The following is a 17836-nucleotide window of genomic DNA, read 5'->3' as shown; positions in this document are numbered from 1 at the left end:
ATAAGCTATGGGGTGCTTATTCTGCATAAGTACAGCACCTACTCCCTCTCCAGATGCATCACATTGAAGCTCAAATGGCTTCGTGAAATCAGGTAATGCTAGAACTGGGCACGTAGTCATTATCTCCTTAAATCTCATAAAACAGTCCTGTGCCTTCTGAGTCCACACAAATTCCGCTTTTTTCAGTAAATCTGTCATGGGAGCTGCATGTCGTGAGTAGCCACTGACAAACCTGCGATAAAAACCACATAAACCAAGGAACCCCCTCAACTGTGTAAGGTTCTCTGGTGGAGGCCAATCAACAATAGCGCAAATTTTTTCAGGATCCATCCGCACTCCCTCTGCACTAATGATGTGTCCTAAATATAACAGCTCGGTCATCCCTAAGTCACATTTGGACTCCTTTGCATACAAGGACTCCTTCTGTAGAATGCTCAACACCGTCTCCAAATGCTCTAGATGCTCCTGCCATGATCGGCTATAGATCAAAATGTCATCAAAAAACACCAGCACGAATTTCCTCAACTGATGGTGGAAAACTCTGTTCATAGTGGACTGGAAAGTGGCAGGTGCATTGGTCAGACCGAAAGGCATGACTACAAACTCAAAGTGCCCACAATGACATCTGAAAGCAGTTTTCTCAATATCCTGTTCACGGACTCTGATCTGGTGATATCCTGATCTCAAATCAATTTTCGTAAAATAACAGGCCCCATGCAATTCATCTATCAACTCATCAATGCGAGGAATAGGATACCTGTTCTTAATGGTTCTCTTATTTAATGCCCTGTAATCGATACACATCCGAAGCGTTCCATCCTTCTTTTTTACCAAAACAACAGAAGATGCAAAAGGTGACTTACTAGGTCGGATGTGCCCCATAGCTAGCAACTCCTCAATGGTCCTTTCGATCTCATCCTTGAGTCGCTTTGGATGTCGATATGGTGTGATCATGATAAGTTTAGCACCTTCCTCCAGTTCAATAATATGCTCAATACCTCTGTCCGGTGGCCTACCTGGTGGAATCTCACTGAATACCTTTTCGTACTTAATCCTCAACTTCTGAATATCAGGATGATATTCCGCCTTATGTTGCTCCTCCTGTGTAGGTATCAAAGTACAAACTGCTGCCCACTCTATATCATTATGCCTAGTTAATCTCTCCAGCCGCCTAAATGAGATAGTCCTGATGTCTCCATTACGGATAGCCTTTAGCACATGAATCCTACCATTCATTTCGAATTGTATCTCCATATCCTCTAATCTCAGGGTAACCACCTTCAATGAATGTAGCCACTGCATTCCAAGTACTATGTCCATGTCACCCATGTTGACCACATGATAGTCCGCCTTAAACTCATAGTTGTTCAAGCGCAAAGGTAAGTCTCGTACCTTCTTGTTTCCCAAGTCCACACTTAGCTACTAGCTCTGCTACACTTCTCTCCTCACAGCTACTCCTCTTCTCCATGATGAATGATGATAATGACTCTAGACACCACAAGACCCTCTACTTATACTAAACCAAGCCACAAGTTGGCCTAGGATAGTAGACATTAAATAAATAACACATTAAATAAAACCTCAAGCCACAAACATTAAATACATGACATAAATTAAATACTTAGCACAGACCCCAAGTTTACAATGCATAACTAACTCATAAGACTACATAAGAATACACACACTTACACATAGGTCTATGTGCCATCCAACAATCCAAATCGAAGAGCATGCACACCAACTCTCATGGATCAAAGCTCACAAATACAATCTCTAAAGTTTGCCAGTAAATTAGGAACAGGTGACCAACAGTCACCAAAACGACTCTAACTCCAAGATGATAACTCCAAATTCTATGCGCACTTAGGACAAGGTTGCCCAATATGCCTCAAACACATCCCCAATTATGCAAACCATAAGGTCCACAAAAATCCAAGCTCGATGCTCCTGCATTAGACTCCTCAGGTAGATAGAAAAGCATGTCCCATACTTTGATGCCCAAAGAAATCTCCACAACCAACTTCATCTTCACCAAAAGGCTTCGAATCCATCAAGGATAAGAGAACAAATTTAAAACTCAACCATCTATGCTTCATCTATACAAACATTAGAATCATATGAATCTTAGCAACCCAATAAACATGCTCACTCCCAAGAGCAAACTGAATATAATGCTTTGCTAATAATCCCTATAACTTGGGCAAATCAGGAACACAGATCCACAGTATCATATAGATCCCCAATCACATTAGCAACATCCAACTCCACATAAGTAGCAACATCCATATCAACCATATCAGCAGTAACTAGTATTTCCTCAATCATCTCAGCAGCCACATATGAATGCAGATCCATATCAGCAACCATATCCAAATCCTCATCCATATGTAAATTGCCATAATCAACAATCTCATCATCCACAATAAGATGCTCTACAATTTCCATGTTAGATCCAACCAACTGATCATGAAAACCAATCTCCATCCCAACATCAACAAGATTAGGAACCTCTTTAGCAACAAGTACAAGTTGGTCTACAGATTTCGCATCAAACTCCTCAAACTGATCAACAAAACCAACTTCCATCTCAACCTTGCCATGCCCTCTTCTCTATCGAACAAGTCTTCTAACCGGCCAGACAACTCGCTTCTGGATCGGTAGACTCCAACTCCAGTAGCATAAAACTTACTTCTTCTGTTCCTCAACTCATTTAGACCAAGCAACGTCCACCCGAGCAATTGTCTCATTAATCCTCGTCTCCACTATATTATAAAGATCTGCAATCATTCCAGGGTCCAATCTTCTTGGAGGCATCTTCCAAGATTTTGGCAAACCCTCTGCGACAAATCATCCAGATCCAACCTTCGCTTTGATACCACTTGGTGCAGTGCAAGGTAGGAGAATCCCTAGAGGAGATGTCGTAGCCCTCAACAAATAATGACACAGCAGAAGAATAACAATAACACAAAGTTTTAGATCCAAATAATGCCAACTCTCATAATAAAATCATAAAATTTACATCCAATATGCCCAGTTGTAAGACTTATTGGGTTATGACCAAATACATAAGCAATTACAATAGTAATTTTGCAAGATCCAAATCCTAGCTAGCCCAGATCCGCAACGTGGTAGAGAACTCCAAGAAGAATCTCAACTCATGCTCGCAAGCCACTAAGCAACCTTCTTGTTTCCTAAACCCACACTTAGCTACTAGCTTTGCTACACTTTGCTTCTCTCAGCTACTCCTCTACTCCATGATGAATGATGATAATGACTCTAGACTCCACAAGACCCTCTACTTATACTAAACCAAGCCACAAGTCGGCCTAGCATAATAGACATTAAATAAATACCCACATTAAATACACCCTCAAGCCACAAGTTGGCTTGGTTACATACATTAAATACATAACATAAATTAAATACTTAGGACAGGCCCCAAGTTTACAATAACTAACTAACTCATACGACTACATAAGAATATGCACACTTAGACATAAGTCCATGTGCCATCCAACGATCCAAATCCAAGAGCGCACACGCCAACTCCCACTGATCAAAGCTCTTGAATACAATCTCCAAAGTCTGCTAGTAAATTAGGAACATGCGACCAACAGTCACCAACACGACTCTAACTCCAAGATGATAACTCCAAATTCTATGCGCACTTAGGACAAGGTTGCCTAGTATGCCTCGAACACATCTCCAATCGTGTAAACCATAAGGTCCACAAAAATCCAAGCTTGATGCTCCTGCATCATGTTACCATGAACTTATAGTATGAGTTCATATAATTCAAATGGTTTATACACTATATGGTGTTCTAGCAATGGATACCTATGTACTGGTCATATTTTGTAGCTTCCTAGAGCAATTTTTTTTGGTTTGTGAGCTTTAACTTTCCTATACCATTAAAGAGTTGTCAGGTCAGATTGTTCATAATGACAGTTTGGCATCACGCATGATTCTAAAAATATATGACAGATTACTATTGAACTTAGATCATAACAATGAAACATATGACGGACCTATGCACTTGTGCCTGATGTTACTTTATGTTTGCAGAAAGAGAATCTTGATATTCTAAGCCATGCACCCTTTTTATTTTGAGTGCGAGATTGTGGTTAGTTGAAACATTACAAGTACTCTTAAAATGCTTGTGGAATAAACATGTTGAAACATATCAAACATGATGTGAGGCACATTTGAGATGTAAGGCGGGCAGCATCATAAATACATGAATTAATCATGTTGAAAACATGAGGCAAACGCATAAATACACATGGAATATAAAGCAAACATCTAGACTATTGAAGATTGTAATTGTGATAGAGATCTTTACCTATGATTTTGCTATTGAGAAAATACTTCTATATTGTGTCAAGTTGTCAACAGCTGAAGAAAATATTTATGATAATATTATATGAAGAGACGTGTCATGTGAGGAGTCACGTGTTTTGAAATATGAAGACTTATTTTTGGAAATTGAAGAGACCTTCGGTTGTGATATGAAGACTCTCTTAAGTAGTCGGTGTCAATATGTCATCTCTATATTGATTAGATAGCTGTTTGATATTCAAATTCACCATAGAATCATTTTTTCCTTCGGTTATTGACCATTCGTTGTTGCTTATTCTAATATTATTTGGCATTCTTAATAGATGAATCATGAACGAACACTCCATCAAAAGGATTTTAATTATCATTTAGTTTGATGATTGTTTAAAGAATATAACTATCTTCATTGGTGGCTAAAGGGGTTTATGTGAGCAGATCATTGTCTTTGCTACATGATTTATGTCTACTCTGGATTATATTAATTAACAATGTCACACAACATAAGGTAATCATACTTTTGGATGTTCTTTCATAAGGAGATATTTAACTGCTTTATGATGGATGCCATTTCTTTATTATTATTTTATCTTTTAATTATATCTTTGATATTTATCTTTTTTGATTATAATTTATTTATATCCTATTATTAGGAAGAGGGATATTATGGTCCTACCATCCTCGAAATTGCTTGTCCTCAAGCAATTCAATATTTCCTCATTATTTTGATATTGACATTTTGTTAACTTAAGACAAGTTTTGTTATTTTCTAGAGAGACGATCTTAGATCATCTTATAATGGCACCAATCAAATTTGGCCAAAATCCTATTTGTATGATAGTATGTCTTGGATTTATCTCTCTTGGATTATTTTTTTATTTTAGATCAAATCAAATAGAGCATACACTTGAAAACATATGCATGAGTATGTGAAGACACAAGGTATACACAAAGAATACACACTAATGCATGAAGACACAAAGCATGCACAAAGTATATACATTAATGCATGAAAACATGAAGCATACACAGAGTTTACACATAAGTGTATGAAGACACAAGCATACATAAAATATAGGCAACATATGCCCATTATTATGCCACCAAATTGATTCGACTTAGAAACTCGATGAATAATTTCATAATACATACAGGATAGTTAAACATATTTATGCCTTGATTCCTTACATCTTTCCTAACTGAACCCTATAGAGAGTGTGGATTTACTTTTTGTAGGGCGCTTGACACAAATAGGCTTCCTTAAGGCATTGGGACTGCATGTTTGTACCTGTCTTGGGGTTTCCCTCAACGCATTGGAATTACATATCCTTACCAATCTTGGAATTCTCTTATCTTGTGAGGATTTACTCTACCTTTCCCTACACAATACCCACTATCAACTCCCAGGGCTACAACAAGAGATTAAGGGATAGGTTATATCAATATTGCTTGTATGGCAACATTATAAATATATATTCATATGACATATAACTATATATTATAATTCTAGTCTTATTGATATTATTTGTAAGTAGGATTCATTTTCGTTAGCATAATTTTGTATCCCACAAGATGGCAGGATCATGCTCTGATACCAATTGTAATGTCTTCTAGCAAGCTTAGGCCAGTTAGACATAGATTCATTCAAATTTTAATAGGATTCATTTTAATTTACACGAGTAAGAAAGCAATACATTCGATCATTAACAAAATATAGAGATCTAATTCTCCATGAATACTAAGTTTATGCTTACCTTATTATTATTTTTGAGTTTAGGAAGGATGCTTTGGATGTAATCAGGTTGCTTTGGCACCAACCCTCAATAGGCTTTCCCTCAAAGTTTACAGATCCAAGCCCTTAATCCTTTCTTGGTACGATGCCCTCAAGGTGTTCAGGGTTGCTGATCCCCACCCTATTTTGGGAATAGCCTATTGATTGAAATTTACAGTAGCCTCTCCCTAATTTTCCCTCCTCAAATACAAAAATAATAATAAGTCATAGCATTCATATGCTAGTGTATACTTTACTTTGTATCTTAATTAAATGATAACTTTCAATATCTGTTACTTATTATTGAATTAATAATAATTTTCAGTATATATATTACTTAGTATTACTAATTAAATGATTCCCAGTTTTGGTACATACCCAGGACAGGGGTGCAGCAAGGTACCTGTGATCTATAATGATATCAATTAATATTTGGTGATAGTATGTATATACCGAATGCGGATTGACTTTAATGTATTACGATGTTCTGTAATTCCAGCTCAGAGCTTATTATTGTTCTGAAACTTCAATGTTTCCGTACACTTTCTTCCATGAGTCGAACTACATCTTATACATGTCATAATGGTAAGGGTTGCATTCCCAAAACATGTCTCATAACCGTACCTCCTTATATTTAATATTGTAGGATTATAATGACTTCTCCTTAACATTTGATTAGTCTCTTAAGTAGTCAGTGCCAATATGTCATCTCTGTATTGATTAAAAGGCTATTTGATATTCAAATTCACCATAAAATCATTTTTTGGATTATTGACCATTCATTTTTGCTTATTCTAATATTAATTGCTATTCTTAAGAGACAAATCACAAATCAGCACTTCATCGAAAGGATTTTAATTATCATTTAGTCTGATCTTTGTATAAAAAATATAGCTATCTTCTGTAGGTAGCATTTTCCGTTGCACCAAAAGCTTGAACTGTTAATGCTCGATACAAATGCCGAGACTTACTCGGATCCACAACACAAATCTCTAACAAATTGCTGAGCACCAAGTCAACACTCTCAACAATCTCCTACTCAGCACCAACTGAGCCTTCAACTCAAATTGAAGGGAGACTTGAACCTGTGACCCAAGGTCTTTGATACCAATTGTAGGTAGCATTTTCCGTTGCACCAAAATCTCGAACTGTTAATGCCCGATACAAATGCTGAGACTTACCCAGGGCTACGACACAAATCTCCAAGGAGGTGCTGACCACCAAGTCAACACTCTCAACATCTTCATTGTTGCTTAAGGGGATTGTTGTGAGCAGATCCCTGTCTTTTCTGCATGATTTATGTTTGCTCTGGATTATATTAATTAACAACGTCACATAGCATAAGGTAATCATACTTTTGAATATCCTTTCATAAGGAGATATTCGACTACTTTATGAAGTTGTTTCTTTAATATTATTTTATCTTTTAATTTTATCTCTGATATTTATATTTTAACTATTATTTCTTTATATCCTATTAGGAGTAGGGATAGTGCAAATACACATGACGTAGGGCATGAAACAATTACATAAGACATGAAGTAATACACATAAGGCATGAATCATACACATGAATGCACACGAGTCATGGAACAAGAATACACTTTTTGCATTAAGCATTTAATTTAATTAATCATGAAGCATACGCTTGGCACATGCCAACATGAAGTATGCACACAAATTTAAGCTGTGAAGCATATATGTGAATACACATATCTTACAAAGCATCTAGTATACACACACATGCGCATGAATACATGTAGTGCATAAACAGGCTCTAGGCATTTAATGTCTTAGGCTCCTCATAGACTGCTTTTTAAGGTTATTTGATGTTTGTAGGACATTCTGTTTTTGTAGCTGAAAGTTGCAAACAGGCTCTGGACAGACATGTCAGAGAATTGGATATTAATTGGTAGATTTTTCTTTCTTCTATTTGTGAAAGGTTTTGCGATGTTCTGATTTGAGAAATTTATTAATGATTCTTAATTTATTTGTTGTTCAATATATTTGATGTATTAAACCATGGATCTTAGAAAATAAATAATGACATGAGAAAGCAAGTGTTTTGCAATTCTAAGAGGGGTAATCTGTCGTTCTTACAGCCTGGATATTTGCAAACACTCATACCTGATAATGCTCCAGAATACCCTGATACATTGGAGGATGTTCTAACTGGTGATGTGGCTAATTTTATTAACGTTTTACATTATTGGCATTTGTTAGTTTATTTGTCATTCTTGTATTTCTTAATGAGTGCTTTGTTTTGAGACAGTACTGTTAATATTTTCTTGAATATTTTGTAACTCAATACATACAGAATTTCTTCGTCTGATCTTTTCATGTGAGTGCTGCAGATGTTCAGAATAAGATCATACCTGGGTTTACCCATTGGCAGAGCCCCAATTTTTTTTCCTTTTATCCTTCAAATAGCAGCACTGCTGGGCTTCTAGGGGAAATGTTAAGTGGTGGTTTTAATATTGTTGGTTTTAGCTGGATAACATCTCCTGCTGCAACTGAGCTTGAAGCTATAGTCCTCAACTGGCTTGGAAAAATGTTAAAGCTCCCTGAGCCTTTCCTTTTACCTGGTACATAATGATGAATTTCATTTTCTTTTAGGTTTCAATATTAATTCATGTTGTTTATGTCAATAGACGGTTCAATGATAACAAAAGAGTTTCTCACCTTTTCATTTCTTCTCATTTTTCCGCATAGTTAATGATATAAAATTGTATCATCAATATTAATTGATGTTGTTTATGTCAATAGACGGTTCAATGATAACAAAAGAGTTTCTCACCTGTTCATTTCTTCTCATTTTTCCGCATAGTTAATGATATAAAATTGTATCCATAAAATAGCAATCTGTAACTTCAAAATTTTGGATAAGGTGGTGCTGCAAAGAATGTTATTCTATTAACTAGAATTGAACACACATTTCAACAGAAAGGAGATTGTGGAAGGGAAATTTTCAGCCAGATCTTCAATTGATTAAAATGAAGTCACACTAACCAGAAAAAAACTTTTTTGCAAAATAGATATTACACCAAATAAATAGAAAGCAATAGAAATATTGTTTAATGGGTTTGGTGATTTCCCTTCCTGCCATTGTATTGGCCAGCCGAGCAATTGCTATCTCTTTTTTATGAATTAGAATATAATGTCCCCAACTGGGACTTTACTTCATTTACCCTAGACTTCCCAACTAGGGTTTGGATTGCTTTTGGAAATGGCAATTTACTGTCTTTGTAATGTTCCCTACTAGGAGGCTGCCAATTCGCAATTATTAATATACACCAGTATTGATTTAAATCAAATTAAATTAGGAAACAATTAAAGATTCATAATACATTTGACAGTTTACATAAGCCCCAATTCCTTACATCTCTCCTATGGGAGGATCTGGAATTACTTGTTACAGGGGGCTTGGAAACCATGTTACAAGCAGATTCCCTCAAGGCTTTAGGACCCTGTTCATATCCTATCTTGGGATTCACCTACCTTGTGAGGAATTGTTCTCTACCCAACAAAACTAACCTATCCTTTTAGGGGGCAATAGAAAGTGATTAAGGATTAGGCTATGAGCATTCTAATATCTCATGTATAATGAGAATGTGTGTGTGTGTATAAATAAACTGATATAATTCTGATTGCACTATTATTAACAGATGTAAATGCCACAGCTCACTAGACCATATATTTTCACCAATTTTAAATCATAGTTCTGATCCTTCGTAATGTAATAAATAAACAATCATTTTTAGGGTTTTCCCTCACTACATCTCTAACTCTAATGGAGGATGGTGAAATTACTATGCTAGGACACTTGGAAACATCTAGACGCAGGCCTCCCCAAGGTTTCAGGAACACATGTTCATACCAATCTTGGGGCTTCTTCCTCAAGGCTTCATAAATATATGTCCTTACCCCATCTTGAGACTTACCCGTCTTGTAAGGAACTATTCCACCTCTCCCTACACAAGTCTCCCATCCTTATGAAGGCATTAGCAGATTATTAAGGACTGGGCCATTAATTATAGTCTATCATGTTTTACAAATGTATATGCATAGCAATGAAATTAAGCATGGTTGTCATATAATCCAAATTCCAGTATCATGCATACATTTCGATACCACATTATATGTATTTGAATCTGTTGTTTATTTCATTGGAAATCCCACCCTTATTCTGACCTGAATTTTTCAGTTCTGGTTATTTGACAAATTTTCAGACAAGTGGCATACAATCTGATTTTCTGATTTCTAATGCAATTTTCAGAGTTGTAGTGTATGTATTCAGTGCATAGTTGACATCATAGTTCAAAATAGTGCCAATAAGTGGCCAATAAATCAACTTCTCGCGAGAAGTTTGGAGTGGTGAGAAAATACAAGTTTTTCGCGCCAAAATCTCAGCTGAGAAGTTTGAAACTTCTCGCCGAGAAGTGGGATACCTCTCTTGAGAAGTTGAAAAAATCTCACGAGCAGCCCAATGAGATACCATTTAGTGGCCTTGTAGATTTATTGCAAGTGGATTTGAAGTGGATTCAAAGAGATTTTTGAAGAAAATATTGATTCAAAAGAAGGTGGTTTGGCACCGATATTGGATGACATTTAAGAGGAGGGCAGTGAGATTGAGGACACTTGGGACACTAAGAGTGAGGATATAGAAGATGAGGAGTCATTGCTAGCGTCAACATCAGCTACATCTAGGATGGATATTGAGACACAACTACAACCATAGCCATAGTGGACTCTAGGGCAATACCCCTTCCCACTTCCATAGTTTTTACTAGAGCTATTGGGAAGAGGAAGAGTAAGATGTAGACTAATTTTATATTGTACTTGACATTTGCATTTGTTTATCTTTTTACAATGACAATTTGCTATGTTTAGTTTGCTTCAAACTTAAGAGTCTTTAACTATGGCTGTCAGTCATCGACATTCCACATGAGGATGAGATTTTGTTATGTATTGCAAATATATAATATCTAGATCAGTTTGTTTGGTTTGTTTACTCATTTATTGACTCATTAGATGCATCTCCGTATTGAATTTTGCAAAAAAATGCATTTTAAATTAAATTTAAGTCATTTTAAAAATTCCTGATTTCGAGAACTTACCGATTTATCTCCGATATTTGGTGAGAATTTTTTTTTTTGCCTTGCTGATAAGTGGTAGAGAATGAGATTTTGAACTATGGTTGGCATAATCACCTAAAAATCGGCGAGTTTCTACTAATCACCAAGTTTTTCTAACCGACAAGTTTTTTCCAGATTCAATTGCGACTCGGCTACAGAAAAAATATAACTTTTTGTGAAAAATCGTCGATTAATTGCCGAGTTTTTGTAAAAAAATTTCAAGTTTTTCAAAAAAACTCTTTTCTTAAAATTTTTAAAAAAATATTTTTAATTTTTAATTTTTTAAACTTTTGCAAAAAGCCTATATATATTATATAAAATAGAGAATTACAATATGCTGGTAGAGTTGGGAAGAGGAAGATGTGATTGTTATGATATATTTACTTCTAGTTTAACAGAAACTATTTATTATTTTGCTTCCTACCATCAACATTCTCCATTAGAATGCGATTTTTTAGCCACTATGCATTTATATATATCTAAACTCTACTTGTTTCTTTTGTATTCTCTTTAATTAACTCATTACATGCATATTCTCGTTGAAGTTTGCAAAAAAAAAGTAATTTAAGCAGTTTAGGTTCTCGAGTTTTTCTGGAGTCTTTTTGAAAAACTGGCTGATTTTTTTCCCAAATAAAATTTTTGGGGCTTGGTGAGTTGTTGCTGAGTGAGTTTTCCAACTATGATTCAGTGAGTTTTCAATGCATAGATAATTTGCCTTGATAAATTACAAAAATATTTAACATATGAAATAACAACAAGTTTATGGACTGGAATTAAAATTAGACATCTGATATAGTTCTGAATAGCAAGACTTTCTTTCCGAATTCAACGAGTTTCAATACAATGACATATCGGATTTTGCCTTCAAAGTTACGGTGCATAATTGCCAATAAAAAGGCATTGATGCTGTTTATAACACTAATTATGAACTGAATATAAATCTGATTTCGGCATAACTGAAATAAGGTTGAGTCTGTCCCAAATGTCTGAAATAGCTCCTTAGATCACCTCCAAAGGTTAGTGCTAGGAACTCCAAATTAAGCACTCAAACCCTATGCTCAACTTTTCTGTGAAATACTATAAACCCCTTTCTCAAACAAATCTAAACTTGCTGCAAGCGCTGTTCATGCCACTGTTCACACCATTGTAGCAAGCCTTCAACATCCAAGAAATCTTCAAAATCCTTCACAAAACTCATGCCAAAACCTATCTATCCATGGTATTATGAAAAACTTGGAAAATAAATTTCTGCATTCGAAGCAATGTCTTCCACCTGCAAATAAACTTAAAACCTTAGCTAATATGATTTCCTTCTTTCAAACCCTAGCTAGTTGAAGCTCCAAATGGTGTAAAACCTACAAATATAGTCAATGGTGAATTTTGAATGAATCCACACCAAAAATAGATTTGTTTTTCTGTCCAAACCGTTCAGAAACTCAGATGCTTTTCGTCTTCAATTTTTAGTAAATGAAAGCCAAAGCTCTTAAACTCCTCAAAGAGAAAATAACCAAGTCAAGTACATGCAAATAAGCTCCAATTGGGCCCTTTTATAACTTTATGGAAAACCCATTTAATTGTCCACCTCTTTAATTTTCATATATACTTGCAATTGGTAATAATAATAAAATAACCCCTTATATAGTTTTAAATTAAGATAAACTGTGTTAACGAATTATTACATATTCACCCTTATATATTCCTATATTGGCATCTATCTCCATAGGACACTTTATTGAACTATTTAAAGCCTTATCACTCCCTAGGCACCAATATAAAGTCACTTTGGACAGTGACTTAAAAACACTTTAACCCCCTGTGTTCTCATATCATAAAGTCACTTAATATAATTAGTAGTATAATTTAATAATTTAACTTAAATCATTAAATCCCTTTTAATTGCCAACATCAACTAAGAACAATGCATACACTTTCCCATATATAGGTATGGTGCCATTTGACCACTCTGTTGACTTACTATAAATATTAAGTATGAACTAAACATCCAACTAACTTATTTAAAATAGTAAGCATGAATCAAAGTGTCTTGAACGATCCTTGGAAGGCACACCACAAATAAACTAGGACACTGCTAAAGAATTCTGAAGTAAGCACCATAAGATCAGCTACAGAGCCATAGAACATCCTCAAAAGTGTCCCTTGAGGCTAACTTCTAGAAAAAAATGATGTCTTGAAAGGGGACATTATATTTCATTTCTTATTTGATCTGATTTGCCCCCTTTCTTTGAATGAATCTTCTTCCCTTTATATCCCTCAATGCGAGGGAGAGGTCACACCTTTTTATTGTAAATACTCTTTGGCGAAGGACACAACCTTTTACCATTAGCACTCTTGAAAGAGTGTAATGTCTCCACTATTAGGGTCATCTAGGAACAAGTAATACCTGCAAAATCATTGTTAAAGTCATAATAATAACAATCTAATTATACTATTCTACTCTCTAATTTAACCCCAATCTTAAGGACGTCCCCAGATCAGGCTTTCTAGCTCATAGCTACCTTGTCATCTTCTCGGGAGCACACCCCTTAAGATTCTTCTTGGACGGGACATCCTCTATCCAAGGCCAGTCACACATGCATATGTTGATGTCATCAGAATATTTTGGCCATTTCTCATCTAGCCATTCATATAGGGTTACTCATCTCTTGCATTGGCATGATAGCCATCCATACGAGTATCTCACTTCTTGCACTAGCACTATGAGGTTCCATTTATTACTCATCTAGCCATTCATACAGGTTACTCATCTCTCGCACTGGTACAATAGCCATTTATATGAGGACCTCACTTCCTGTACTTGCACTATGAGCACTGAATAATTTACTTCTTCCATTAGAAAATGTATTGACATATTTGTGCAAATTAACCCACTCAAATTTCTAAATACCATTCTTTAATAAATATAATTATACCTTTAAAAAATAAAATAAAAAATAAATCTATATATATATAGAACTACTATGACTAGTATAGCTATATACAATATTATACACTATATTCCTTAATCAATTATCAAATTCTCTAATTCTTCTAATAGTAAATTATAATCCAACATTATTGAACCTTTTTATTATTTTAATATACAAATGAAATAATACTTGACATAATCTATATATTTTCAGCTTTAAAAAGAGACATACCTTTTATTTTTACCTTAAAGTCTTTCATGTGGCTCCCTTTTTTTATTGCCCTCCTCATTAAAAGGTTTATTTGTCTTATTATTGCTGACTTGGCCTCCCTTTCATTACCTCACTCTATCCTTTACTTCCCATACTTATGGTGTGGTCTTTGCTTAGTTGACGGGTGAGTTGGGACTATTTATTTATTTCCTCTTGTATATCTATTGCCTATAGTAATTCGTCCTTGGCAAGTTTTTTTGGTTGTTCTCTTCTTTTTTAATATATCTCTAAACTTTCCTGGGTATCCGCATCACTACTTCCACCATGTTTCCTTAAGTTATTTCATTTGCTGCTGCTTATTATAAAGATGTCACTTAGGTAAATTCTTCTTTAAGTTTTTTTCCCCACTCTCCATGAACAATGTGCGCAATGATATATTGCTCTTAACCGGCATGTAAAAGGTCACGATGTTTGGCTTGTGATTTAGTAAATAGAATCACCGCTTTTAATGCCTTTAGAGATTTAGGTAATATAATGTTTGATTTATTATTTGATTATTTAAATCATTCATACATTAGTACTTACTAATGATCATCAAATAATTCCTTGATATTTCTATTTGATTATTTGATTTGGTGTTTGATATAAACATTGGTTTATTTATATCAATTCATTAAAGTGTAATTTATTTTAGATAATTATCTTTTTATTGTTCAATTATCTTAATATATATTTTTATCAAATTGTTACATATATATATATATATATATATATATATATATATATATATATATTCTTTTAGTTATATTTTATCATTAGGGGCGGATATTACAATTAAGTATGAGCAAAACATCCAAGTGACTTAAAATAGTAAGCATGAATCAAAGTGTCTTGAATGATCCTTGGAAGGCACACCACAAATAAACTAGGACACTGCTAAAGAATTCTGATGTAAGCACCAAAAGATTAGTTACAGAGCCATAGAACACCCTCAAAAGTGTCCCCTTATCACCATTAGCCTACAAGGACCAAAGTTGTAGGCTAACTTCTAGAAAATATTGATGTCTTGAAAGGGGACATTATATTTCATTTCTTATTTGATCTGATCTGCCCCCTTTTTTTGAATGAATCTTCTTCCCTTATATCCTTCAATGTGAGGGAGAGGTCACACCTTTTTACTGTAAGTGTTCGTTGGTGAAAGACAAACTTTTACAATTAGCACCCTTGAGAGAGTGCAACTCATTATTATTTCTGCTCTTTGAAAGGGACAACCTTTCAGAAACAGATCTGCACTTTTTACTTAATTCAGATCTGTATTCTGGTTCCTCCTTTCTTGATTCTGAAATTTCCTTTTTATTTCCTCAATCCTTTTGGATACTCATTTCAAATTAATCCTTGCCCCTTTTATATCTTCCGATATAAGGGAGGAGTCACGCCTTTTCATTATTTTTCCCTTTGAAAGAGCCACAACTATTTTTTTTAATAGGTAATGGGCCCCAGCCTAGATTATTTATTATTTTATTATTATTTGTTGAGATTAATTATTTTTATGTGTTAAACTTGAGTAAACTCGAACCCAAGGCCTCCCTGATGAGAGGCTCACAATTTACCGTTGTTTTGTAGGCTCTTGCCTGAGCCACAACTATTCATTGTTGGTGTCTTTTTGAAAATAACTACTTAAATACATATCCTCAAGTCACTTATGTTGAAACTCAAAATTGACAGCCAAGATTGAAGACCGATCAATGGTCATAATGGCATTAGGAAACCAAATTTGGAAAATGACAAGTTGATGAGTGATTTGGAAAGTGAAGAAATTAGAGGACATGAATTAGTGGAAAAATAAGGGGAAGGTGTCATAGGGGAAGTTAGTGGGATTATGACACAAGAAGGAAAAGTGGGATTGGAGAGAAATTAGGGGGAATGTCATAGGAGAAATTAGTGGGATTATGACACAAAAGGAAAAATGGTTTTGGAGATAAATTAGGAGCTATGATAATAGTTAATGAATGAGGGGAAGGTTATTAACTCCCTCACAATTTGGAAATTAGCCAATTGATTTAAATATTTAATTAATTGTGGAGGAAAGGTATGAAGGGGGTAGGCAAATATAATTTATTTACCAAGATGAGAAATTAGGAAATGGGGAGAAATTAATGCTTGTTTCCCCCTAAAAATTAAACAATCAATGTGATAATTTAATTAGACAAGTGGACAAAGACAAATGGATAGTACGTGATGGGGATTATAGGACGAAAGTTAGTAACTAATTGAATAGTTTTATTGTTTAACTAATGAAGGATTAACACAATATCGATGAATAATAAATAAAGAACATGCAATATATAAGACATTTTAAAATTGGAGATAGAAGCATTCACCATTTCTTAGTGTTTACATTGTACTTGCCCTCGTATTTGTAGATTGCTCACAAATGCAATTCATAGGGTAAAAGAAGTGCTGGAAGAGCAAAGAAAAGAATGGAATTTTTTTGGCTGCACCATTCTTTCCATTGGGTGGACGAGTGGAAAACACCCTACCATCATTAATTTTTTGATTTCTTGCAAGAATGATGCTGTGTTCTTAGAACCGGTGGATGCTTCCAACAAGGTGAAAGCTATAGAAACTTCACCTCTAATATTGGAGCAAGTTGTCATAGAGGTGCGATTGGAAAATGTGGTGCAAATAATAACCATAAATGTAACAACATATGTGGCAGCTAATAGAATCCTCCAAGAGAAACATAGTACACTTTTTTGGACACCTACATGTTTTTGATGTTTTGGAGGACAAAGGAAAATTAGATTGGGTGAGATTAGTTGCAGATGATGCAAGGAGGATCATAAAATATATCTACAATCACCCTTGGATTCTTCACTTGATAACACTTCCACGGGAGGAGTATAGAAGATCGAGTGTCACATGTTTTGCAAGAAGTTTCTTAATTTTTCAAAGTATTCTTAGTTCATCGATGGCTGAACTCTACTTATTCAAAGAAGCCTAAAGGAGAGGGTGTCAAATGTATAGTCTTTGACAACCTATTTTTTGAAAGAGCTAAGAGATTGTGAAGGTAACTTCAAAACTTGAATATTTTTTTATAAGAATTTGCCTAAGGGCAAAATTCACCCAGGAACTAAGAACTCAAACACAAGCACAACTGTAGACCAAGAGAGAGAGTATGATCAGAATGACGATATATTCAATATGCCATGTTAAGAGTACACTAGGAGTGCCTGTATATAAAGGCCTCTCAGGAAGCACCTAGAATGTCTCTAGAAACAACTAGGAGATAAGACAACTAAGCACCTTATCCAACATTCTAGATGAATGGATAAGAATGACAAAGTGTCATATGTGTGTAGAAGATTCCTGTGTTGTAGACAACATGTGCTTAAAAGAGTTGTGGACCCTTATGATGTCATCATGACAACTCACAAGAGTGCACATACTCCTAGGTG

General features: G+C 34.9%; 1 protein-coding gene across 1 annotated transcript in view; it reads left to right on the top strand.

Annotated features, from left to right (window-relative positions):
- Positions 1 to 17836, top strand: part of LOC149556372 (tyrosine decarboxylase 2-like) — a 77140-nt gene that overhangs the window by 18840 nt on the left and 40464 nt on the right. Inside the window, exons 3-4 of the mRNA XM_089830669.1 lie at positions 8209 to 8281; positions 8461 to 8691. Coding sequence (XP_089686795.1) covers positions 8209 to 8281; positions 8461 to 8691 — 304 coding nt within the window. The remainder of the gene's footprint in view (positions 1 to 8208; positions 8282 to 8460; positions 8692 to 17836) is intronic.

This window comes from Cupressus sempervirens, chromosome 5 (genome assembly GCF_028749045.1).
Source record: "Cupressus sempervirens isolate cs-2001-9-10 chromosome 5, ASM2874904v1, whole genome shotgun sequence".
NCBI classification, from domain to species: Eukaryota; Viridiplantae; Streptophyta; class Pinopsida; order Cupressales; family Cupressaceae; genus Cupressus; species Cupressus sempervirens.
This window is presented reverse-complemented; position numbering and strand designations above follow the sequence as displayed.